Source organism: Jaculus jaculus, chromosome 9, assembly GCF_020740685.1.
Source record: "Jaculus jaculus isolate mJacJac1 chromosome 9, mJacJac1.mat.Y.cur, whole genome shotgun sequence".
NCBI lineage: Eukaryota > Metazoa > Chordata > Mammalia > Rodentia > Dipodidae > Jaculus > Jaculus jaculus.
The window spans coordinates 32,136,861-32,162,864 of record NC_059110.1 but is presented as its reverse complement, the minus strand read 5'-3'; the positions used below and the strand labels follow the sequence as shown (position 1 = coordinate 32,162,864).

Below are 26,004 nucleotides of genomic sequence, written 5' to 3'. Positions count from 1 at the left end.
GTTTTTCATTTACAGTAACCTACAGCAGAAGATTCTGATATGTAAGACTGGAATTATTCTTCCCTGATTCTATTTTGAGGATTCACAGTGAATCAATAATATTCAATTAGTTGCAGTGGATCCAACCAAATTAACACAATGGTCATTAAGTAACACTTTCTACATTTAGAATAGAATATTCCAGTTTGCTTTGTTGTTATGATACATGTAAAGAATTTAACTACTTTTCCTATGACACACAGGACTTCAGGAAACAAAAATAAATAGTAATAGAAGCTATAAAGTAAAACAACAAACATGGGGAAATATGCCTATAAATGTTCATAATGGACATATATGAGAAGGAATAAAAATCCTTCAAATCACTAATCTATTGTCTTTATGTATACTACTAAAGATGAGCAATCTATCTCATTTCTAAACTTAGAGGGGGAACTTTCATATGAGCTGTAAGAGGATATGTTAAGGCATCTTATGGTGGTATTTTAAGTGCTGAGTTACCTTTGCCCTGTTGGGCGATAATGAAAAATACCATTAGAAAGAGTTTGAAATATTTCTAAATAATTCATACAGTTTATGTGGTATTTATGTATTTATGGCAGGTGACAAAGAACTATGGTGTAGCTAAGGAGAAAATATGCGTTTTAGAATTTCAAAGGTTAATGTGGTTTGGCATTGAGTTTAACGGTTATGTACTACACATAAATAATCATGCCTTGTTTTCCTGTGTTTTTGTTACTAAGTTGCTTTTCAAATATATTCAACCTTGCTATGAACTCTCAAATAATTTGAAAGTTATTGTGGTGGTTATAGTTGATGAAGAGTTATAGACTATAGAATTTTTTCCACTTAAAATATAATTTCTCCCTAGTGTGTGATTTTTGTCTAACCTCCCTCCCCCAAAGCCAGGATCCTGGAAGGCCCCTACACTGAGCACCAGAAATCAAGTAAGAACTTGTTACTGACAGCACAGTACTACAGGAGTAAAATAACTGCTAGTCTAGATTGCTGGTGGTGGGGTTTAGTTATTAATATCCTAGCATTATTGTTTCTACTCTTTATGCTGATTTTGTCTAGTGTTGCACCTAGAAGTAAAAAATTCAGTTATATCCTGGGCATATATCATTTCCAGGAAGGATTACATCAGTTTTTATCTGATTGGAAAGATGCAGATTTCCAGTTATCTGTAGGTCCTTATTATAGTGAATAAACGGCAACTTGGAAGCTGGTCCTTGGGGAGTTGTTTGGATAGGGACTGGTACCTAACAAAGGGAGGAAGGATAGTTTCCTGAAAGCCATGAAAAGGATTTTCGAGACTCATGCCTTTTAAGGCACTAAGATTTTGATTTCTAAGGAAAATGATACATTTTAAAAATAGTTTAATACTGTTTAATATTGAAATGCTTACATGGTTGATTTCTAAAACTATTGTGCCTATCATTTTCCAAGGTGGAATTTTATTTATCTTGAAAAATCTCAAATATATACATATTGAAACATTACTTTATAACTGTTTGTGATAACTTCTGTGCTTTTTAAAAAATACTTATTTATTTGAGAGAGATGAAAAGAGGCAGATAAGAGAGAGGTAATGGGCATGCCAGGGCGTGTAGCCACTGCAAATTAACTCCAGAAGCAGGTGCCACCTTGTGTATCTGGCTTTATGTGGATACTGGGGAATCAAACCTTGGTCCTAAGGCTTTGCAGGCAAGCACCCTAACCACTAAGCAATTTCTCCACCCTAACTTTTGTGTTTTGATGAACAATTTTTGCTTTTTTGTTTTTAAAAGATAAAGAAATGAATCATGGCATTTAGCTTAAACTATTGGATAGATCTTGTCAAGAAATTTTGAGGCATCTTAGTTTCCTCCAGTCAAGACTGTACATCACTGAGTTAGTTTCTGTACAGAACTAAGAGTATAGCAATTTTATGATCATCTTCTCATGATAAATTATACTATTTAAAGTATAAATAATATAATTGTTTAATAATATAGCATAATTGGATACACACATGATCATAAGTTGTCAAAATAAAATGTGAGATTCCTATTAAGTTCTAGAATGTTATTAGCTTCGAAATAATATGCTTAAAGAATGATGTTCTATATATGTATTATATTTTCATTCACTGCTAGAAATAAATATTGGAATCATTTTGGGCAGAAACTGATTTGTAAAATTATATATTTGGATTCAATTTTAAAATTAATTTATATAATTTATATAATTTATTTTGTTATTCATTTATTCTAAAGGAGAGTAGGCAAGAATATATTGTAATTCATATTTACTTAGTCCTACTAATTAGCAATCAGGATGATCTGGAACACCCATCAAACTCTATTGATAAATTCTCATTTTTTTAAAAGAAAATCAATGCAATGAAAAAGTCCTTCAATTGAGAGATATTAAATGACAATGTAATTTAAATTTCCAGGATAAGGCCAGAATGTGTGTAAGAAATGACTCTTAAATACCATTATTTCATTTAAAATTTAAATATGACCAACCAAAGTTTATCATATTTTAAAATAATAGAATATAAGAAGCTATTGGTATTTTAAGTCTTATTTTTACTAAACCACAACCTAAAAAGAAAATTAAAATTAGGCGTTATTTTACCTTATTGGGCTATTGTTTTATATATATATACATTATATATATATATATATATATATATATATATATATATATATATATATACACACACACATATACATATATATAGGGACTGGTACCTAACAAAGTATATATATGTATATGTAAACATAAGACACATTCCATATAGTACACCTACATACAAGAAAACACTTCTCTATAATATTCTGATAGATTTCTCACATTCCCTTATGCATTATTCACATTCGACATACAAACAAAGCTGAAATGTCTCAACAGGTGACAGCAAGCTCCATGTCACCTATTTTTACCAATCCCATACAATATTCTAGAAATTTGAAGTTTTGAAAAAAATTCTATTTACATATACTGATCATTCCATGTTTTATTTAAGCAGTAATAATTCAAACCTAATTTACTGGAAATATATGAGAAGCTTCTGAGTAATAAAGTATAGTCAGTAGAATGAGAATATAGAAATTAATATAAAAATAGTTGACAAAAATACTGGCTTGGTAGCACATGCCTTTAACCCCAGTACTCGGGAGGCAGAGGTAGAAGGATCGCTGTGAGTTCAAGGCCACCCTGAGACTACATAGTGAATTCTAGGTCAGCCTTGGCTAGAGTGAGACCATACCTTAAAAAAAAAAAAAAAGTTTGAGTGCCTCGTTCCAAATCTGGTGTTTATTATTATGTGCTTTAGTAGGAGACAAGAAGCAGTGTCCATTGAATGAACATTTTTAGTGGATTGAGAACAGTGCTGCTTTCTACTTTCCAAGTGCAAAACGTGTCATTTTGATGTTTTTACACTATAGTTCTTATACAGTTCAGTAAATGAATATTGTCTTACATATTGTGAATTAAAATATGTATAATAAATTATTCATTGTATTAACAAACTACCACTTCTGAAGTTTTATCTTGGATTTAGATTTGCACAATTGACCTTCTGTGATCATGGTATAGAAAGCTCTAAGACATTAAAGTTGATTTCCAAACAAGATGAAATTTCAAAAGAGGTCTTTTGAAAATATCCCTGTCCATGATTCCATCCTTTAGTATTGTATTATTGTTAATGTTTCAGGAATTCTAAACAGCAAGATTAAGTAGAAAATAATGGGGATAATTGATTCCAGCTTTTTGAGAAGATGGAAGCTGGGATAAAAGAAATTTGTTCATGTTTGTGTACTATTCTGAGTTAATTCTGATTTATCTCAACAGAATGTGAGCTACTCAAAGTGCATAGTGCTTAGAAAAAGTGCAGGAAAAATAAGGCTAATAGTTATATTTTAGTATGAATGTCACAATGTAAAGCATTCTAAAAATTATAAAAGTTTACATATATTTTCCAGCTATTAAAAGTTCTCAGCACCAAATCTCCCATTCCATATAATTTATTTAAAAGTTAAATTTATGCTACTTGTGTAAATAAAGCCTAACGTTTTTGAACAATAAATAGTATTGTGAAATTTACAGATACTTCATTACATAACTGTCATTAGCCAGTTTTTTCTATCCCATTTTCTGCTTTCTTTTCTTCTCTGCACCTATCCCTGCTGACCTTGTTTTGTTCTATTTTCCACCTAAAATATATAGAATGCATGATCCACGCAGACAGACTTACACTGGTCTAGCACTGGGTCAACTGAAAAAAAATGATGTACGTGTATTTTAAATTTTCCAGTGGCTATATAAAAAATAGAGAAAAATGGGGAAACGATTATATCCAACCCAGAACATTCATTATTGTTTCATTTATTTCCCTGCATATAAAATGCTGAGATATTTCACTTTTTTTCATACTAAGAACTAGAAATCCCATGTTACTTTTATACTTACAGAACAACAGGTGGCGCGCGCATCTGGAGTTTGTTTGCAGTAACCGGAGGCTCTACTGTGCTAGTCCCTCTGTGTCTCTTCTCTTTATCACTTTCTGCGTGCAAATAAATTTAAAACATTAAAAATGAAGATTTTATTCATCATGCCTGTATTCATGAGTTTAATGAGATACATTTGTACATAATCTAGCATAGTGAATGGGAAAATATAAGCAATAAGATACTGTAATTGCCATTATGATTCAAATTAAATTTTAACTATTAGGATGCTTTAATATTTATTTTAAGTGCCTTAGCTTATATATTTATGACCTTAAGTTCTTTGCATATTCTCGTTAAAATTCTTTCATAGAGCTTGTTATAGATGAAGCAGTTTCAGTATTATGTAGGAACTGGGACAAAAATACCATGAACTCAAGCATTATTTCTACTATATAATAAACATGAAAAATATTAGCCACTATACACTCTTTCATGTGAAAATTCAGTACTGTGTTATTTGGATTTTCATTGATATTAATATTATTAAACTTTCAGCATGCTGTTATCTGCATGCTTGTTGAGTTTTATATTACACTTTCAGCAATGTTTGACTTGTATGTCCATTGCATATTAGCATTAATAAGCATTCATTATTGTATTACTTGCATGTTCACTGAATATTAACAATACTGAATTTTCAGTATTTACTGTATATTAATCATACTGAACTTTCAACTATTTACCTTGCTTTGCTTTTGCCTGCATTTTTATAATTCCTCTGAAGACACATTAAATAAGTTAAAGTTAACCTTAACATGGCTAATTACCTGCACCTAACACTATTCAGTTTTTATCTTTAACATATTTTTGTCAACCTTCTTTTATTTTATGAATACTAAGGTTATCATTTAAATTATGAACATGGACTTCATTCTCATGTCATGGCCTGCTTGTTTCTACTTTATTTAATAGTAATTCACAGTCAATTAAAATTTTATTGAAGACAGAGGTCATACATAGCTACAAAACTACTCTTCTTTCATGGTGTACATACCTCAGCAGATGCCATTTAGCAAAGTGTCCCTGACCCTTTATGTGGGAGACTTTGTCCAAATTAGGTAAACTGTTCACTTGATTGACTTCTTCTTCCATTGTCAAGGCACCATAGATATGTGTTTCTTAATGATGCATTTAAATCATCTCCATTAATTCCGAAATAATATAAGGTTTGGAGGCCAGGCTGTATCTCAGTAATAAAGCATTTGCCTAGCATGCCTGAGGACCTGGGTTCTACTATCAGTACTTAAAATGAATGAATGGAAAACTAAGTGGATATATAAATAAATAAAACATTTTGAAGTGATCTGAAGTTGTTATTAAATAACAGGCACTTTTGGATTGGTATATCCAGTATGTCTCTTCAAGGAGAGATGAAATGTTCAGATCACATTCCCCTTAACACTTCAGCCAACTATAATATTATGCCAGTTCTGCCTCAGTAATATTTACATAGCACATCCATTCTTACCCCCTTAGCTCCTGTCTCAATTCAAAACCCTCAACATCCTCTTATCAAGTTTAGTGATTCACTGTATGTACAAGGTCAATGCTCTCTGTGTGTTCCCTCTGTCATTGCATTCTAGGCCATCTATCTTAGAACCCTTCAGTGACATGGATTAAGCTAAGGAAGGATAAATTTCCAAATTCACTACATGGTATAGGGGCTTAAAAATATGTCTCATCTGACAAACCCCATCCATATTAGTGAAATATCTATTTGAGCCAGATAGATTCACTGAGGGCTGCAGCCTTTACTGGTCAGTTCAGATCCCAGGTCATCTGTTGGCTTTTCTGTTTACTTTTGGGTGGCTTGCTTTGCTCCCTGAAACCCTCCAGACATATTCTAGACCTCCTGTCCAGTGCTAACACATCCTGAAGAGTATCCTTCCTTCATTTAGTGGAGAAGGAAGTGAATGAAATCTCCACTTTGAAACAGGTAGCTGGATATAAAGCTCTAACAATATCTAAAAAAAATGCCTCATTTTGTCCGCACATTACTATTAGTTACAAGCCTTAGAATTCTGTGGGTACTAGATATTAAAAATGGCAATAGATGTATTTTCTGTATTATAGTCATTGTGTTAAGAGTAAATTCATCAGATCTTTCTTTTTAAGTTATTTGGAGGATAATAACACATTGGAAAGTCAAAGGTACTAAAGAAAAGAATTGTTTTCTAGTCACAGAAAGCCTGTGTGACTCTGCCTCTTGGCTGGGACTGCGTCTCCTTCCTCTTTTGTGTTCTTCTGTTAGTCCCAAAGTAACAGTCTTGAGGACTTTGGCTTTCACTTTGGGCTTATTTTTCTGTATTCACTTGGCAGCTATCTTAGTTTCTGGTGATAATTTATAAGAAAGAAGGAAGATATGTATCTGGTGTCTTTTCATTGAGTTCTTATATCTCTTAGACAATAATACTTCCATAGAATTTGCAATGAGTTTTATGTTGATATTTTAATCGAAGTATCCAATTTTACCCCTTTTGCTTCTGCTGCTACAGCAAAATTTCTTTTTCTTCCTTCTTCTCCTCTTCCCTTATCCTCACTCTTCCTTCATTCATTAATCTTGAAAACATTTCTTTATTCCTCCATCTCCTAGTCCTGAGGTCTAGAAGACATTACCCAAAAGGACAGAATGACAATCTCTCTACTAGTCAGTTTTATTTTATACAATGGCAATATGTGCACAGGAAGCAAAGCCAAGTCAGGAGCTAATCAAGTAAATGGTTTATTTCCTAGGTAAGGAGTATGTCTTGGCTTAGAATTGAAAGCAAAAGACAGATTTTTCAAAGTGCAGAGGGTTTTGTGTATTTACTTTTAGGCATTCTTATAAGTCAAAACAGGAAAGATTTACTTTTTGAGTTGGAAATATAATACCCTACCTTTACATGACTCACACATGGTCATGCTGTATACTCAGTACATTTCTTTTCACCTCCAAGCCACATAGTTGATGTTAAAAAAAAAAAAAAAACCTTGACTTTTTTAGGTTGCACAGATAGACCACTGTAACATGGATATCAACAATGTGACTTATAAATGTAGATTGCATATTACTCATATTAACTAAGGGATTTTTGTTGAGTTAACTATGCATAGAGCATTCCTCAATATTCAATACTCAAGCTGAGCATGGTAGCACATGCCCATAATTTTAGCATTCAGCAGAGGAAGAAAGATCTAGAGTTCATAGTCATCATTTGCTATGTAGAAAATTCAAAGCCATCTGTGACTCTCATAACACCAAACTTGGATGGAGAGATAATACAGTGGTTAAGATACTTGCCTGGAAAGCCTAAGGTCCCAGTTTCGATTCCCTAATACCTTTGTAAAACCAGATACAAAAGGTAGCATGTGCATCCAGATTTCATTTGCCATGGCTAGAGGCCTTGGCATGCCCACTCTCATTCTCTCTGTAAAATAAATGGTTAAAAAAATCAATCACCTAACCAACAAACCAAGGAAACAAACAAAAACAAAAGACCACAATAATTAGATATTGATGCTTGATGTTAAGTTATTACAACAGAAAATGAATTTGTGCTTTACCTTATTTTAGAAGATATGCTACTTACTTGTATCCAGAAATAGTGCATTATAGAAGCAAAATATATTGTCACTCTTTACCAATTGGTTGAAAACACAGGCTGAAACAGTTTATGAACAATACTGCAAATATGCATGAGCTTATGAGAAGTATAAAACATACAGTCATGGCATGAAGAAATGAGAAATAAATATATGAACACTTTATCTAACACTGTGTTTCGCCCCCAAACCTGGTGTTTATTATTGTGTGCTGTAGTAGGAGATAGAAGCAGTGTTCATTGATAAACCACTCCTGTTGGGCTTGGAACAGTGTGGCCTTCTAGTTTCTAAGTGGGAGTATTCGTTCTTTGACTTCTTTGTTCCTAGTTCAGCTGGTCCCCAGCTATTTTAGCTAAACATTGTACATACTAATGGAGCCCAGGGAAGTGCACTTGGCAGCTGTTCCTGGGTTAATAATGAAATATGCTATTTAGTCCTGAATGCTATTGCTATAAAATGTGGGAGCATTTTATAGAGATTTTAGTGAGCAAAGTTGGATTCACTTTACATTTGACAATGTATGTGAACCTGAGTGAGGTACTTGCCTTTTTACATGTGAATAACTGGTGCTCTTTTCTTATAGGTAAAGAAAACGTGCCCAGAACCCGATGTTTCAGAACCTCAGAATTCCAGGTACAGTAAAATAAAGATCAAGGATTGCAATTTTGGAAAATCAATATTGTATTATACTGTATACATCAGATATGGACATGTAAATAAAATCCTTATACAAGATGTATGTGTATATACAGTATATATTATATTAGCTAGAGCATAATTTGCCACAGAATTATTTTTAGGAAATTCATGTTAGATGTCAATTTTAAAGAAAAGATGATCTCTAGAAATACTTGAAAAAGATTTCCTTATACATTATTTTGTTAATTTTCATTCTGATATCTTCTTAAAATGTATTTATATTTGTAACTCTACTCAGTACTGTACAAATCTATGATTCAAGTGACAAGCTAACATCCCTTTTTCTTTCTAATGAAACATTGCTAGATTTTTAAGAATGCTAGAAAATTAGAATTCTCCATATTAGCCTCACATTCTATTTTTGGTTTGGGGAAATTGATAAAGAAATGATGAATTAACATAGAAAGGCCACTTCATATGAGAATGTAGTACTTTATAATTGTTTGGGGCTGACACAGACGCCCAAAAGATTTGAGTTATTCCTACGTATGCTTTCATTTCAACATCCAGGCCTTGACTACAAACACAGAAAGACTAGTGTTATAAGTACCATGACAATAATAAGCACATGTTCATAACACATTAATGATCTGAATGGGGTAAGTTCTATTAGACTGGGACATTAGTGGTTATTGTGAAGTGAATAGTCGTGCCTTGTGTCCTCCTTGCTTCAGAAATTGATGGTGTACTGACTTTCATAGTGTAATAAAGAAACCCAGACCAGGTGAAATTTCAATGACTCCTGTGATTTTCTTTTGAAGGCCAATTATATTTCATGTGCCACCCATTTACCATTAAAATAACTCTTTCTTCACTGTATGCAATATGATATTCCTAAAGTTGATTCCTCTACATGATTCTAAATGGTCTTTCCCTTTGGATCATGAAAAGCATATAACATAACACAGGCTTATTGACATTTAATCTTGGGCCTTGATAATTAGGTGTCAAAGTAGGACTAAGTAAATTCAGATTATTTGGAGCATTAGGAAATGCATGAACTATTATTTTTTTCCTACAAAGCAGAGTAATATAGGATGTGTGGAAAGCAATTCCTCCAGACCTCTGTCCCTTGCGGACACATTCTAATCATTTTGTTGACCCTTATGAATAGCTTACCTATGACTTACATTATAGAAGTAATTACATAATTTTTATAAGCAGTTTAGTTTGAAGTTTAGTAGGGAAAACTTGGAAATATGATTTATCCTAATTATTCCTGTTTCATATAAAATCTTTTACATTTGTTAGTATTTTTTGACATACAATATACTACACTCAAATAAATTTTAAGTGTGTGGAAAGTTACAAAGCCAACTCACCGTCCACACTTGACATCATTGAGTTAGAGAAGAAACAAGAGTTCAGGCATAGTGGATTAAAACCTCTAATTAGATCATTCTCTGTTCATAGAAAAGAGATGCTTGTGTATCCTGAATAAAATGACTTTTAAGGTTGGAATATCACTCAGTGGCAAAGAGCTTATATTAGTATACCTGATGCTTTGGCTTTTATCCCTAGCATTGCAAAAAAAAGTGTGGGGGAGCTGGAAATAATGGCTATTTTTAAGATGGCTTTAAAAAATCTTATTATTTAACAATATACATCTGTAAATAGGAGCTTGTGGTTTCTGGAAATTAGCAGTTGATTTTTTATGAATTATCTTTTTTTTAATTAGTTTTGAACTCAGTGAATATAGTCAAGTTGGCCTCCTCCCTGTCCTCTCCCCTCCCCCTGGTCCCTCCTTGTTGAGTTATATGGGTCATGCATTGTGGAGTTAGCCCTCAGATATGGGTAGGAGAAATGTCTCTGAATTACCTTTTTTTTTTTTTTTTTTCCCGAGGTAAGGTTTCACTCTAGCCCAGGCTGACCTGGAATTTACTATGGAGTCTCAAGGTGGCCTCGAACTCACAGTGATCCTCCTACCTTGCCTCCCGAGTGCTGGGATTAAAGGCATGCACCACCATGCCTGGCTGAATTACCTATTTTTTAATTACTTGTATAAGTGAGGAAAATTTGGAAAATCACTTTCCAAAAATTCCAAAACTTTGTTCAAGCAAAAACAAATAACTGAACAAAATATACAGCTGTTCTTGAAACCAGGGACAGTTAGGCCTTCAAGAGGACCAAGAGGTACCTTTTAGATCAGGGGGGGTCACAGGTATTTTTCAGTGGCTCATTCTCTCCTGTCTTCTGTTACCATCACCAGTCGCCACACTCCAGTCATGTCAAAAACGAAGGAGAGCTATGGGTGGAACCTGCTTTCAGTCACTGATATTAGAGTTGAGAGGAGTGTGGAAATTGCCACCCAGTTGATGAAGTGTAAACACACACACACACACACACACACACACACACACACACACACACACGCAAATATAAGTACTTTAAACCATACTTTAAAAAGATTTTAATTACTGAATTTTGAATCAGGAATGCTTAAAACAATAGTACATGCTTATATTGAGGTACTATTCTTATTCATTTAACATTTAATGACAATACTTTAAATACATACAGTTGTGGTATTTTTGTCTGTTAGGAACCACATTTATATTCTCTCTCTCTCTCTCATGAGGGAGAAAGACAAATAGAAACAGTATTAAAATTTTAAATTTTAGGGGACTGGAGAGATAGCTTAGTGGTTAAGTGCTTGCCTGTGAAGCCTAAGGACCCTGGTTCAAGGCTCAATTCCCCAGGACCCACGTTAGCCAGATGCATAAGGGGGCACATGCACCTGGAGTTCATTTGCAGTGGCTGGAGGCCCTGATGCGCCCATTCTCTTTCTCTCTGCCTCTTTCTCTCTCTGTCACTCTCAAATAAATAAAAAATAAATGATTTTTAAAAATTTTTAATGCTAGGGATTGCTAATTGCTAGAAAAATCTAAAGAACTGAACTCGAAATGAAATAGTGTATCAGCATAAAATGTGAGCTGGAGAACCATTGCCTCACAAAATGCTGCCACATGTGGAGCCCACAGCAAATATCATTCATTTATTTAGCTAGCTTTATATTGTGTTGATTTTGGATTTGAAATTATTAGAATGAATGCAGATGGAAAGTGTTTTTACAGTAGGGAAGTCATTAAATTGGGTGTGGAGTCTTAGTCAGAATTCTTGGAGTGACATAGTGTATCAGCAAATTCTTTGTCTTGCTTGGCCTTGATTCCTCTTTTGGAGAGAAATGCTAGGGCTGCAGATTAAGTGGTAGATTGGGAAAAGGGGAATTTACAAACCAATGAAGTATGAGTCAGGCAAGCTGTCTTCCAAAAAACAACATTGTATGACTCTACTAAAAGCCAGCATCAGGGACAGTGTCTACTGCTTCCTAAAACTATGAAATTTGATGTCCTATGGAAAGGAATAGCAAGTGCCTTGAATGAAAATTTACATTCCTTAAATGGCTTCCTTCTCTTTCTTCTGTGCTATTAAGCATGTCCAGAGTACGCTGTTCTTGGTCTTTGTTCTTAAATACTCATGCTAACCCATAAAATGAAACTAAGACTTCCTCATGTTTCACCTTACCCTGTAATTGTTTGCTACTGGATCAACCAAGTTAAAACACAAACTGCAGCATTATTTTAAGCTGGTTGGTTTTAGCTGTGTCTTATATAGTCATGGTGAGTTCATTTGTCTAGATTTGTGTTTCATTTCATTCCCTTTGACAATCCATGGTTCTTGTTTCATATCAGCTCCTGGACAAGTGTATTTTTTCACAGATGTTTCCATGACTCTTGTTTTTTTGTTTTGTTTTGTTTTGTTTTGTTTTGTTTTGGTTTTGTTTTTTTTAAGCTCTTCTGCTTTCAATCCATTTTATTTCTAATGGAATGGAGGAAATAAGTTATCTCATTCCTTTAACTTCATTTCATGTAAGTATCTTAGAGCCCACTGTGTTAAAGTAGCCAATGTTCTATGTGAGTGTTTTGTGATGTTCCAATTCAGATTCTGTTCCCCTTCTCTTCTTTGGTGCTCCAACTACCAGAACATTTTCTCCAAGCAGAGGTCAGAGACACAGAGAGGAAATACAATTCACATCCAGCAATTTTGTGTGTCATTTGGTCTGCTAACTAAAGAGGGAAAGAAAGGAAGTAAACTGTTCGGAACAGGGTTGTCAAGTGACTTCTCCAACTAATACCTAATACTCCTTTCTATGGCAGCTTTGTCTCAGGCCACAGTACTACCCTAAGGATCCATTAAGGACACCCAAGGGAGAATATTGAAGTGTTTTTTGTTTTTTGTTTTTCTGATATATAGGAGTTGAGAATTTAGCTTTTTCATAGAAGGCAGAAAAGATTCTGTGGTTAGATCATGCCTTGACTCTCCCCCATTTCATAAACTAAAGAAATTGAACTTGCTGAGAAATTAGCAATTGCTTGGACACAGCGAAGGTCCACACTGTGTCTGCTTGACCTTTTCTAACTTTATGATTATCACATAATTTTATAATTATTGTGAGGAGGGGAAATGAATGTTCAGCTTTAAAGAAGCACTGGCATTCATTTGGCTTAATAGCTGGCATTTAAATGAGTCTCTACAAGCTTATTTAATCAAGGTTGAGGCCTGTAAGCTTTAAAATATAAGTAAGTTTTACATATTTATTAAGACATTAAGTTATGCGTATTTATTTTATAGTACAACAACTTTGTCAATGCTTCTAGGAGACTCAAAACTCTATCTGCATATAATTGCCTGTCCAAAAATTAAATGCTGTATTGTTTTCACAGCAGGGAAAACTAAAGGCCCCTTCATGGAAATATGCATAATGTGTTACTGTGTCAAATCAGAGGTCCATCTGGCCCAATATTCTGTCTTCAAGATGTATCAAATTCATTACTGACAGGTTACATTTCCTTAAACTTGCAAATTTCAGGTTATAATTCCAGTAACCTAAGATTCCCTCAGTTACACAATGTAGGTGTAGAGCCCAGTGCAGTTATGCAACCATTCCTAGTACTTTGTTATATTATTAGAATATACTGTGTTTTGAAAAATGACCAAGAAAATTACTAATTATAATAAAAAGTTATAACTCTTGGTACTTATTTAACACTTCTTTCAAGTTAGAAGGTATACTTCCTAGAAAAATGGTAGATGACAGATGGATAGATATTCTAAAACTGTGATTTAATTCTCTTGGGATTTAGTTCACCCAAGTCATAATAAACTTAATCCCTTTTCTTCCAATTTGAAGTATGTTTTGTCTCATTTCAAAATCTGACCTCATGTGGATTCCTGTCCATTCTCTTCATCATTTTGGCTGGCATTCACTGGAGGCTTTCTCATTCATTTTGCCTTTTCTTGGCTGTGTTGACAGATTCCTACAGGTGTGGATGCAGCTGGAACTGTGAACGAAGATGAATGATGTGTCCTGCTTTGTCGTTCATTGTATCCTCAACTGTTAGCATAGCTTGACCCTTTGGTCATGGGAGCATACTGAGCTGATTTCCTAAGAAAAGTATCTGAATCATCTTCTAAATCTCTGATAATTGAAGATTAAAATAGGTTCCCAAAGTTAGAGAGTTTTTTTAATACCCCATCATACAAACCATTGTCTCTCTGTCGTTTCTTGTATCTCCTTGGGAACTCCTGGAAATTTGTCACCATTATATTTATTATTTATTCATTATATATTTGTGCTAAATGTATATATATTGACTCCTTTGTGCATTGCTCCCTCTAGAGTTGGTATTCAAAGATGAAATGAGTGAGCAGCTGAGGAAATAATATAGGTGAAGGGTATCTTACAAAGCGTTTGTTAATTTGTTTATATTGAACAAGACTGATTCCTAAGTCCATAAGAAATGGACAAATTATAGATAAGAACTTGCTATTGATACTTCTTCATTCACAAAAGTGTTAACATGTCCTTCGCATCATGATTTTCAGACTCCATGCTTTTGTCCTTTTTAATATTTTTAAAAAATATATATTTATTTTATTAGATAGAGAGAAGAGAGAGAGATCCAGGGCTTGCAAATAAACTCCAGATGCATGTGCTACCATGCGCATCTGGCTTATGTAAGTACTGGCTAATTGAACCTGGGTCCTTAGGCTTTGCAGGCAAGCTCCTTAACCACTAAACTATCTTTCCTGCTCTTGGTTTTATTCTTGATTTTTGACTTTCATTTCTTACCTTTTCATGTGTAATATTCATTTGTAATTTTAGTCACAGATCATAAGACCTACTTAGCAGAAACTGAGGTGGAAATGTATATTTTATAGATGCTGAATCAAGCCAAGTTGTTTGTTAAGAGATATCAGGGAGGTTAGAAACTAGGTATATTAGCACAGGTTGTATCTGGCTTGAGTCCTGGTTGTTTTGCTTAATTAACACTTATTGGTTATAGCTGCAAATATGAGCTAGATAAAGCATAAAGGGGAGCTTGGGTTTTGTTGGTTATTTTGATGCATTTTGTTTTAGACAAGGGTAGAAATTTAAGGACTTGAGAAAAGAGAGCTGGCTGAGGTGAGGGCCAGGGTGCCCTTCTGCTCATCCCTGTCTAGCTCTGTGCTCTATGCTTCTTCAGCATCCTGGTCTCTCTGGATGCAGGACTGACCAAAAGAAAAGGGAAAGAACAGGCCAGCATGATGCTGCTTGTGATTTTATACATTTCACCTGTTTGACATCTTAGGTAAAAGTTCTTTTTCCTGGGCTGGAGAGATTGCTCAGCAGTTAAGGCACTGGCCTACAAAACCTGATGACCCTAGTTTGACTCCCCACTAGCCACAGAAAGGCAGATGCACAAAGTGGCACATGCATCTTGAGTTTCTCTGTAGTGGCTGGAGGTCCTGGCATGCCTATTCTTTTTCTTTTTCTCCTTTTCTCTGTCTCCCTCTGCTTGCAAATTAAGAAAAATAAATTAATTCTTTTTCTTTATCTCAGTTCTGAATTTCTCAGAAATGGAATGTTGTCAGAAGTCAGCATCAGCAAACAGAAATGCGGCTTCTAAGAGCCACGTCTGGCTCTCATGAAAAGAACCCCAACCCTCCCCCCAAAAAAGAGGATGCTGGAGAAGATAACGTGCAATATTTCCTGGACTTTGAAGCCCTTTTCTTCTTATAGTTCAGAGTCTACCTGTTTAAGCCAGGACCCTTCCCCATCTTTCAATTTATGTCATCATGCATGTATAAAGGAAACTGAAAATGCATGTTCTTCCCTCCTAGATACAACTCCATGATTATTAATCATTTCAACAGGATGAAGAAGTTTATTTTGGAGGTCAGACACCTATGAACTCAGCTGTGCATAACAGAGATTGTTTAAAACAATACTTTTATTTTGTTTTTCGAGGTAGGGTCTCCCTCTATCTCAGGCTGACCTGGAATTCACTATGTATTCTCAGGGTGGCCTTGAACTCACAGCGATCCTCCTACCTCTGCCTCCTGAGTGCTGGGATTAAAGACGTGCACCACCATGCCTGGCAACAACACCTTTTAAAAGTGTGGTTGCCAAACACCAATGGAAAGGCTGCTCTACTCCCCTCTTTCCTCTACCAATTCTTGTCCTTCCTGCATTCCCACAATAACCAGTAACTATGCAAGGTGCCAATCTTCTTTCAGAAGGCAATCTATCTTAATGTAAATTGCTTTCCCCATTTTCTGTGATTAATCAAGTTTCTAAATTGTCTGATGAATTCACTTTATCCTGAGTGTAAATTATTTAGCCTTCTGAAGGTAATTTTTCAAAATTAATGCCCAAGGTTGGACAACTTTTTCCAAAACCAGCTCTCAAAGATTCTTAGTATTAGATGCAAATACAAATGATCATCAATAAATAGCCTGGAGCCCAAATTCAAAATTTTGGTAACCCCTCTTTCAGTCTCTAGGAGGTCACCAGTGGGTTTCTGATCAATACTAATGGTGATAAAGTGTTTAGAAATGTGCTGTGGGGCTGGAGGAATGGCTCAGCACTTTAAAGTGCTTGCTTACAAAACCTAATGTCCTGGGTTTGATTCCCCAGTATCCACATAAATACACAATGCGATGTATGTGTCTGAACTTTATTTACAGTGGCAAGAGGCCCTGGTAAAGTGCTCTCTCTCTCTCTCCCTCTCTCATAATAAAAATATATTTTTTAAAAAACTGTGTTGTGCTGACAAACCTATTTTTCCCTTGTGACACTAATGCTGTTAGGCAAGGAAACCAGATTCAAGATTTGCCTAAAAAGTTTGAGAAATGCCTAATTGTGTTTTTTTTTTTTTTAAGGGAAGGCATGATAAACTGTTTTGTCTTATGGTTTGAACATATTTTTCAAATTTTCTAGTGAATATTTGAGATTTTTCTTAAAAATAACTACATACATAGAAGGCATTAAATGGTCAATTTGGCCTAAAATAAGCATGATGGAAGGCAGAGAACTCAGATAGCTTCATCCTGACTGCTCACAGTATTCTCTAGCAATGAGAAAATGCCTGACTTTCCCACATGTATTAGTGATTAATTGCAGAAAACATACTTTTGTATCGTCAACTGAGCATCTCAAATATCTTATCCAACAGCATTTCTGGAGACAGTCAGTGGCTTTCCATTAATATTATCAGAATAATGTCTCAATGTCTTATTTATATATTGTTTATGCGTTTGTGTATTCATTTTGTTGCTGCAGATCAAGTCTAGGACTTCTTACATGCTGAATGTACAATGTACCATGAAATTATTCCTTTGGACCCTTGTCTGACGACTTTGTGTGTGAGAGAGGGGGTGTATTATGTGTATTGTTATATATACATGAATGTGCAGGTGTGTGTGTGTGTGTGTGTGTATTTGTGTGTGTACACATGTGCATGCAAGTCTCCACATCCTCAGTGCTGGAATTACTGGTGTGTGCAGCCACACCCAGCTTTTTATACAGGTGCTGGAGATCTAAACTCAAATCCTCTTGCTTGCTGAGCATATTCTTTACCAACTGAGCTACCAACCCAGTTCATCTAGTGACTCTCATCCAGAAAAATCTAAGGAGCTAAGAAAGTACTTGACTTTATGAAAGTGGGTGGTGAAGACCTCTGAGGAAGTCTGGGTTGGCTGCTGGTCTCTACAAGGGATGTTGAGCTGAATACATTTTGATGGATGCTGCCCATAGTGGGCATCTTCAAGAAGAAGCTCTAAACCCTAAAGTAAAAATAGGGATGATATGGGATTCATACTTCATTTGGGTCAACAGGTGGGAAGGAACAAGAGTCTTCACAGATCTTCCTTGTAGCAGCTCAATTATAAGGAACATGTACTCATGTCCTACTTTTTTTTTTTTTTTTTGTATATCCGAGTCTTTGAAATAATTCAGTGAACAGAACAGAGTATATACGACAGCCAAGCGTGTGTGAAGGCATGCCTAGGGAGCAAGGAGAAGATTGCGAACATGAAGGGCAGTAGCTTGTGGTTTGAAATTGGATGATGCTTGAACAAAGCTGGAAGGTGGTGGAAGAGTGAAGTCCATGGGGGTCTGGAGAAAGTCCATCTCCTTAAAGATGGGCCAGTGCACAACTCTTCCAAAGCCTGCCTGGCAGCTTCAAGCAACACCAGGAAGAATAGTGTGGCTTACTTGCAGGAAGAGCAAGCACACAATTGGAAGTAGCAGCACTGTAGCAAAAGCTTGTCTTTCTTCTCTCTCTCTCTCTTTGAATTTTGAATATATTTTCTTGGAATTTAATAAATGAATTGCAAACAATTTTTTTTCTTAAATAATTGGTAATAACTTCTGGCAGGCACTTCATCTATCAACCACTACAAGATGGGGTTGTTCCCTAGCCAGATTAGCTCTCTGCCACACCACACACATTCTCCAAGGCCAGAACTTTATTCTGATTGGAAGGATTCAAGCTCCTTCTCCACCAGTGCTCAGAGCCTTAAGCCTTTTCAATAATAAGGCTCTTAAAGTTTCTGCCATCATATACATGAGGGTTTAGTAGCCATTCCAAAAATTTGATTTCTAAAGGTACAAAGATTTTGTTCATTATCTAACATGTAATCATCACATTTCAGTTGTCTTAGCAACCTATACAGTGTTCTCATTTACTTTTGAATAAGCCAGTGGATGAATGCAGCCTTTGTTCATGTGCTTATGAATTTCTTTCACCTGATACTTGATGTCTTTTGGACATGCTTCCTGTGCCAAATAACTGTCTTTATAGTCTTAAAATTCTTGTAACTAAAATTAAACTAGATTTTTCCTAAAGAGCTACGTTTCCAATGAGAGTATGTTCAAGATGACATTGCTTGGAAATGCATGCACACATGCTAGTATTTTCAAATGCTTTCATTTTAATTATAATTAATATCCAAGGCTCACTCACACATATTAGAGAGTGGCTGCAAAAGGAAAAGGTTGATGACAAAGCGAGATGACCCAGAGTTCTCTGGTTGCCGTCTCAGAGTGCACTTGTCAGTCTTCATCTCGAAGGGAAGCATACCTCAAGAGCATGGAGAGAGAGAAGTACAGGAACTTAAATAGACTTACCACATGCAGGGGCTGACTCAGCAAAAGGGAGAAGGAAAAATAATGAAATATAAATGTAAGAATGCAGAATGCTTAGTTATGGGATATTTTAGCATTCACAGAAGTACTTAAACCCCTGGGGATACTGATGGGCTTGAGCTCAGTGGAATGATTCTCATGAGTGTTAACTACTCGGATTCTCTACATAAAAATCTGAGTTATTCTTTTCAAAAAAATATTTTATTTATTTATTTACTTATTTGAGAGAGAGAGAGAGGAAGAGGCTGATAGAGAGAGAGAATGGGCATGCCAGGGCTTCCAGCCATTGCAAATGAACTCCAGACACATGCGCCCCTTGTATATCTGGTTTATGTGGGTTTTGGGGGATCAAACCAGGGTCCTTAGGCTTAGCCTTAACCACTAAGCCATTACTTCAGCCAAAAAAATGAGTTATTCTTAGCATCATAGAAGTTTTTCTATTCAAGGTGAGCTCATTTGCTGTTTTCAATATTTTTATTTATTTTCAAGGAGAGAAGGCTGGAAAGATTGTTCAGTGGGTAAGGTACCTGTCTGCAAGGAAAGAGAAATAATGGGCACTTCAGTGCCTCTTGCCACTGCAAACAAACTCCAGATACATGTGCCACTTCATACATCTGATTGCTTGGGTATTAGGGAATCGAACTCAGAATGCCAGGCTTTGCAAAACAAGCACCTTTAACTGACAAGCCATCTCTCCCAGCCCTACTGTTGCTTAAGATGATGCATGATTAAACAATGCACACAATTTGGATCTACCCTAATGATCATGTCTCAAAGGTTATAAACAGCTCACAGATACAATATGGGAACTTTTGTCTTTGAAACATAGTATGTGAATTATTTGCTGAATCAGTTAAGGACTGATCATTTTGTTGCCACAGACCTGACTTAAGACAGAAGCTCCTCTATTGCTTTCTGTCATGCACTACATTAGTAGAAATTCTATTCTTCTCTAAAACAATACCAGTTTTTCCAGAAATACTCAATGGTATTTCATGAAGTGTCCCAATCCTATAGATTTCATTTGTATCACCCGTTTTCTCACTTTCTGTTCTTCCAATGGAAGTTCCAGAATCCCAGCTAAAAGGGATGTTAGATGCCCTTCCAGTCCCTGAGACAAAGTGATTAACATGGCTTAGCAAAATGCCAGACATAGGCACTGCAGCCTCAGTGTGGTAGCTATTCCCCTGAGGACAGCTGCCATTAGACAGGAGCGATATCTCTGACATTAAATGGGAGACAAAATCAGGCTGCTGTAGCTCAAACAGGGATTTTATGGTATTCTTATCTGTTGTGCTTTATCTATGTTCTTGGAATGGTTACTCCCCTGGGCTTTCTAACTAGGGCTTGTTTTATAGAGGCAAAGATGAAAGTCACACTGCACATGAAGGATATGTCATGAGTGTCCATATGTCTAGGTGTGCACCCACACCACGTGACTAGCAGTGTTCCTCCAAAGATGACTTGGCAAGGTCAACCTTTTGATCTGTGTGTCTGTCAGTCACACAGCAGTACTGGCCATCCAATTGTTGGACTGTCTGGCACTGTCTTCTAGATCAGAGTAGCCCCACCAGTCACTGTGAAAACCCTAAACTTCCTTGCAGTTTTCAAACAGTCTGCATCCACCCAGGTCACCAGTTTTTGATCAGAAGAGAGTATTGTGGATATGATAGTTCACGTTCTTATGCTTTAAAAAAAGATTTTGGGGGTGGGAGAGATGTCTCAGAGGCTAAGATGCTTGTCTGCAAAGCCTAGCAACCCCAGTGCCCGCATAGAGCCACATGCACAAAGTGGCACATGTGTGTGGAGTTCGTTTGCAGTAGCTAGAGGCCCTGGTGCATCCAGAGGCTCTGTTGCATCCTCTCTCTCCATGCAAATAAATAAATTAAATATTTTTTAAAAATGTTTGGGGGGCTGGAGAGATGGCTTAGCGGTTAAGCGCTTGCCTGTGAAGCCTAAGGACCCCAGTTCGAGGCTCGGTTCCCCAGGTCCCACGTTAGCCAGATGCACAAGGGGGCGCACGCGTCTGGAGTTCGTTTGCAGAGGCTGGAAGCCCTGGCGCGCCCTTTCTCTCTCTCTCCCTCTGTCTGACTTTCTCTCTGTGTCTGTCGCTCTCAAATAAATAAATTTAAAAAAAAAAATGTTTGGGGCTGGAGAGACGTGCTTTCCTATAAAGCCAAACAACCCAAGTTTGATTCCCTAGTACCCACATAAAGCCACACGTATGAGGTGAAGTATACATATGGAGTTCATTTGCAGTAGCTGGAACCCCTGGTGAATCCATTATTTCTGTCTATTTGTCTTTCTGTCTCTCCCTCTTTCTGCATATGAACAAATTAATTAATTAATTAATTAACTATTTTTATATTTTTAAACATTATTTGGGAAGCACAAGTCTCATAAAATTTTGTTACTGAAGCCAACTTTCCGAAGGCTCAGATTGAGTCCCTCCACATTGCTGTCATGAAAAGGTGTTCTCAAAAACAAAACAACAACAACAAAAAAAATTGGAAAAGGCACTCTTCTGTAAAGCATCTGAAAGTGAACTGAGTCATGGCTCCTCCAGATTCCTGACACTGCACTGTCGATGTCTATATGAGAGTCCAGGCAGAGGAACAGAGCTCATAAATACTTTAGAAAAACACCTCAAGGCCAGGGTCTCAGCAACAACACTACTCAGATGACCATACAGTGAAACACATGCAGTCTGTAAGCTCCAGACCCAAGTGGAAGGCCTTTCCCTGGCCTTGAAAGAAGAGTTTAGGGTTTCAGAACCTTTTCTAAAATCCATGCCTTTCTTTTATTCTTTCCATTCTTGTCCAATAGATCAGTTACATGTCATCTGTCAAATCTGGCTAATAAAGCACGTATGTAAATTTTTATGAAATTAAATTTTACTTCATGGAAAAGGTTTTATTTATGCAAAGGAAATCAGTAATCTCCAAGGACTATTGCAAATAACTGGATTTTCAAGCATGTTGATAGCATCTTCTTGATTTATCATTTGTAAGTATAGTACTCTAAACAGTGGTTTCAGAATTTTTGAAACTGATATATTTTACATGTTTATATGACAGACCCCTACATGTCTCACTTTGCAATCTTTGCCTGCCTTTTCCTTTATGGCCACGCACTAAGGATCCATTTAATAAAACAACAGAGAGTTGCACCCAAATACTTGACAAGAAACAAGGTGCACACCTTTAATCCCAGCACTCAGGAGGCAGAGGTAGGAGGATCGCCATGAGTTTGAGGCCACCCTGAGACTACATGAAGTACAGGTCAACCTGGACTAGAGTGAGGCCCTACCTCAAAAAATAAAAAACAAAAGACAAAAAAAAAAAGGAAAGAAAACAAAAAGAAACAAGGGGTAAAGATTTGTTCTGGTTTATGTTTTGAAGTGCTAGTCCACTGTGGCATGGAGAGGAAGGTATGGTAGTGGGAGCAGGAGGCAGCTGGTCACATTGTATCCACAGACACTAAAGCACACAGAAACTAATGCTGGCATTCAGTTCACTTTATACTCTTTATTCAAACTTAGGCCCTGGCCCATTGAATGGCACCACCTTCATTCATGATGGATCATCCCTCTTCAGTTAGACTTTTCTAAAAGCAGTCTCAGAAATATACCCAGAGGACTGTCTCCTAGGTTATTTTAAAATTCAGTCAAGTTGACAGTGAAAATTAATCACCCCAGCAACTCAGTGTTTTATGCAGAATAGAGGAGAGAAAGCTGGAATAAAGAGGGCATGAAGCAAGAAATAGGACCCATCTTCATGCTAAGAATCACATAACGGCAAAGAAATGCTTGTTTTCTGAGTACCATTCTTAGAAGTGACCAAACTGGCTTCACACACCAGGAACTGATTGTACATGTGGGGTGAATACAAAGGGATTTGTGGGCTGGAGAGATGGCTTAGTGGTTAAGCACTTGCCTGTGAAGCCTAAGGACCCCGGTTCGAGGCTCAATTCCCCAGGACCCACGTTGGCCAGATGCACAAGGGGGCGCACACATCTGGAGTTCGTCTGGAGTGGCTGGAAGCCCTGGCACGTCCGTTCTGTTTTTCTCTCTGCCTGTTTTTCTCTCTGTCTGTCACTCTTAAATAAATAAGAATAAACAAAAAAAATTAAAAAAAAAACAAAGGGCTTTTGTGTAGTAGGGTATGGGTTACTTGCATATGGTGGGAGATGGACCGACTGCATGGGGTAGGAGTCATTGTGATGAATTTACCGTAGGCATTTTGAGGGTCTTACTATTCTTCTTTATTACCTTTCCTAAATAACCTCACCCTTTTTGTGGGAGATGGAATGTACTACAACATGTTTTCATTAGATTGAATTTTCACAGCCAAATTGAAGCTGTTATCAGTTGGTTGAGCTATTGCTTACTGAGTGACTGTGGAGATAGGCTTCAACTTCTTCTTGTTTGGAGTCTCTGATATGTTTCAGCTGTTCCATTTTTTCCCTTCATATTTTTATGCTGCTGCTACCCAGTTGAATTTTCTGTTTATTTTGTCAGTAATAATGGTTAAAACCTTTAAGCCTGACATATGTTTTTTATTTCAAAGTCCACTATAAATCGCTCCTTTTGTATGCATGCTATGGAAGGTTGGTTTGAAAGTTTTGGGAAGAATCTAAATGAGTACAGTTCATAATTTTCACTAAAAATGTTGACATTTTCTTTGGTAAAAATTGGTCATACTGTAGAATGTTAAGGGCTAGTTTATAAAACAAAATCCCATTATGGTTTCATTTTGGAAGGAGCCAATTTGCAGGTTAAAGCTATAACTAGTAAAATCTTGCCCTCAATGAGACTCGTGATTATGCCATGAAGAGAAACCTATTTTGATGGGTCCATGCTGCAGGAGGACTGGGTTTATTGGAAGACCAATAATGATGCCTGTGGATGAGAGTGAATTAAATAAGTATAAGGTCCAGCATTACTCATTACCTCAGAGTTTGTGATTCAGAAAGTTACACCCCATGTCAGTAGTCTTTCATTCCCTCTATCCTGTTTAGCCTAAAGCCAACTCAGCTCAGCTCAGCTATAACCCACAACAAGTTACACTCAACCCAGCCATCATGGTAGAAGAAACAGCCGGCTTGGGTAGTGATTTTCTGGACACAATTTATACATGCTTAGTTTTTTTCCTTGTCAGATTAAGCATTTTTATGTTGTGATATTTTTATGATAACAAGCTACCTAATTTGGAACAAAGATGAATAATTTCCAATGGAGCATGACTTCCCTGAAGGAAATTACTTTTATTAAGTTAGTTGTTTAATATATTTTGTTCCCTTTCAAGAGGAGGATACAATGAGCAGCTGATACTCATGATTTTCTTGATTATCTGGTTAGTTCATAGACTCGAGATATGGGGGGGTTGTTAAAAGTGGGAAGGCTAGGGAGTTAAAGACAGGTTTATACAAGCTGTTGGGGGGGGAACTGGTGAGGCCACTTATGTTTTAATTCAAGAATATGTTTTCAGTGAAGATATTTTCTAATGAATCACAAAAGAATGTTGTCCACTTGGACTACAACTGCTGAAAACCAAAATGTAAGTAGTTCTGTAGCATTACATTCTGGCAAGAATTTCTGTTGTGATATGAAGCAAAGCTCTGAGAAAATAACAGTACTTTTCCAGATTTCCTAACTTCATAAAAATATTAGCAGCATTTTTTTTTCTCTTCATTACAAGGACAAATTTGATTGTTTGATTTTTAGAGTAACTTTTTAAATCTTGATGAGAAGATAATTATTCAATGTCAGTATGCTAAGTTCTTACAGTTTCAAGAAAATTACTTAAGAGAAAATGCAGAAAAGAGGTTTTGTGGAAGTACAAAGAAAACATAAGTGGAAAGAACTATTAAGAGCAATTAAGCAGTGAGAGTGAAAAGATAGAAAGTAGAGCTTTCAAATTCCACAATATTCATAAAGGATCCTCCTTGTTCTATTTTGATATTGCTTGGTTATGTTTCTGAGTTTGCATCTCAGAATTACAGTGGATCTATTACCTTATTTCTAGTTATTTTAATATTTTAATTTTCCATAGGTTGAATCCAAGCATATATATGACATGAAAATGCAAAGGGGATGATGTGGAGGGGCCTGGGAAGCTTTACAAGCAAGCTCTGTTAACTGCTGGGACATCTGCTCAGCCTCAAAATATTAATTTTATATGCTTAATTATCAGCCAAAAAATGTTCATAGCTAAACGAAAGCACTTTCAATGAATTCTGGAATGGTCTTCCTGGTCACATGTAGCCTTGAGTTTCCAGCCACTTGCAAGCAGAATGCATATACTCATTTTACAATCCCCTGACTCTTCATGTGAGAATGGATATGCGAACTCCTAGTTCCTTACTCACTTGATTTAATATCTACTATTCCACCCCACTGAAAACTCACAGTAGCCTGCTCACTCATACGTGGCTGCCTTCACACCTGCCACACTCTCTCCCTGAACACACAGCCTTGGCTCCTCTTGACAAGAGCTCTCACTTTTCTTTCCCCACTTGTGAGCCCACTTTACTAGTGAGAAGCAGTCCTTCCTGTCATGGATTAGAGGTACTTTCTTGCCACTCCTTCACCTTTGGGTCCCCTAAAGCCATGGCCTTCACACACTGCCAGAGTGATTCCTGCTCCTCAAGCACACGGCCAGTTAGCAGGGCCATACTTTGTTCCTACTCTCCAAGGTCTAAGCCATCTCTGAGAACATGCTAGCATGTTGTAAGCTATTTGAATAAAGT

General features: G+C 36.4%; 1 protein-coding gene across 5 annotated transcripts in view; it reads left to right on the top strand.

The window, feature by feature from the left end:
- Positions 1–26,004, top strand: part of Eya4 (EYA transcriptional coactivator and phosphatase 4) — a 280,436-nt gene that overhangs the window by 130,667 nt on the left and 123,765 nt on the right. For all 5 annotated transcript variants that reach the window (XM_045159204.1, XM_045159203.1, XM_045159202.1 and 2 more), the window contains exon 3: positions 8,668–8,717. In XM_045159204.1, the coding sequence (XP_045015139.1) occupies positions 8,668–8,717 (50 nt within the window). The remainder of the gene's footprint in view (positions 1–8,667; positions 8,718–26,004) is intronic.